The 1,530-nt window shown below is 38.8% G+C and overlaps 1 protein-coding gene across 1 annotated transcript; it reads left to right on the top strand.

The window, feature by feature from the left end:
• Nucleotides 1-613: 613 nt before the first annotated feature.
• LOC100641532 (short-chain collagen C4-like) lies at nucleotides 614-1,269 on the top strand. Its single transcript, XM_003391902.1, has 2 exons — nucleotides 614-683; nucleotides 734-1,269. Exons 1-2 carry the CDS (start codon nucleotides 614-616, stop codon nucleotides 1,267-1,269), a joined length of 606 nt encoding a protein of 201 aa, XP_003391950.1.
• Nucleotides 1,270-1,530: the final 261 nt, after the last annotated feature.

Genomic DNA, 1,530 nt, shown 5'->3' with positions numbered 1-1,530 from the left:
CATCATCACCAGTACGGGTCTGTGGGGGGAGGAGCGTCTACCGAGAGTAGTAGCATTGATGAAGATTTAGGAAATGTAAGTTTTCACTATAGCAGCAATAGCTATGATTGGATACATGTACATGTAGTAGGAAGGGTAACATGAACATAAATAGTGTTAGTACTTTGTATGGGTAAACTGTACATATCCTTTATATCAAGAAATGGCCAGCTGCAGTATTTTACTTTGGCTGAATGACCTACACATTTGAAATTTCTTTAAATGATATAATTGTACTATACTTCATTAATCATTAACATCACTGCATTAGGGTAAGACTATTGATAGAAGCTACTGGGAGTGTCATACTAATCCACTAAAATGAACTTTCCCACTAGACTCAATAGTGTTCAAACCCCAGCCTAAAGAACTAGCACCCTATAAAAATAGTCTGGTTTTCATAATTTGCCAATGCCCAGTCCATCATTATTGTTGCTCATTCAGAGGAGTCTTAAGGTCAAGTAGGAAGTCCTGCCTACATTTATCCACCATGACCTACCAGTGGATATAAAAGTAGACTATAAATACTAAGAGAAGAGAAACTTAAAGCACCATATAGCCATCAAGTCCAAAAATGGGTATTCTTGCTTCATCTCTCTTGATAGTTACTTTGATCCTCTTTGGCAGCCAAAGCATCAGTGCAGGTAATGTCATTTACTAACTTCAGCTGAAGCTTTACATTTCCTTTCTGCAGTGACGTACACTCATTGGGGTCAGACCTCATGTCCTACGGATAGCACTGGTGCTACACTTGTGTACGAAGGCATGACAGCTGGTAGCAAGCACTCTGAATCGGGTGGTGGGGCACAATATATCTGCCTACCAAAAGAACCGGAGTACTGGTCAGTTGGAGTTGGTACTCCTCGTACTGAATCGTTCCTTTATGGGGCAGAGTATCAACTACGTCTTTATCCTTCTCAGGTTGAATACACAGCACCTTGTGCAGTGTGCCTTGCCTCCAATAAGTCATCAGTAATAATGATACCAGCAAAGATAACATGTCCTCGATCATGGACACTAGAATACAATGGTTACCTCATTGCTGAGTATTATGCTCATCCTAACAATGTTTTATACGAGTGTCTAGATGTTAATGTAGAGACAGTACCTGGAACATCTCAACGAGATCCAGAAGCATCTATCCATCATGTGACATCCACCTGTCATGGCCTTCCTTGCCCTCCATATCGCACAACAAAGGAGCTGGCCTGTGCTGTCTGCTCAAAATGAAACTTTTTGCATATACATACATGTAGAGACTTTGATTAGTTTTTTAATTGATTTGTGATGATTTTTTGAAATAACGATACTAATAAAACGTTAATGAACAATAAATAATGATGGTGATAAATGCACTTTCTGAGCATAAAAAGCTTTAGCAACAAATCATTTTTATCTATATTGAATGGTGGATCTGGCTACATACATAACATCAGTACCTGCCCAACTTTCAAAATGTGGTTTTGCACTGATGCTAAAATAATTTAGATT

Source organism: Amphimedon queenslandica, unplaced genomic scaffold (assembly GCF_000090795.2).
Source record: "Amphimedon queenslandica unplaced genomic scaffold, v1.1 AMPQUscaffold_4450_Cont23572, whole genome shotgun sequence".
In the NCBI taxonomy this organism is placed as follows: Eukaryota; Metazoa; Porifera; class Demospongiae; order Haplosclerida; family Niphatidae; genus Amphimedon; species Amphimedon queenslandica.
Note: the sequence above shows the minus strand (reverse complement) of the source record. Positions and strands in the feature narration are given on the sequence as shown.

Coding starts and splice junctions, on each gene's coding strand:
- LOC100641532 (XM_003391902.1), top strand. CDS start 614: ATGGGTATTCTTGCTTCATCTCTCTTGATAGTTACTTTGATCCTCTTT. Junction 684..733: donor CAGCCAAAGCATCAGTGCAG/GTAATGTCATTT, acceptor TCCTTTCTGCAG/TGACGTACACTCATTGGGGT.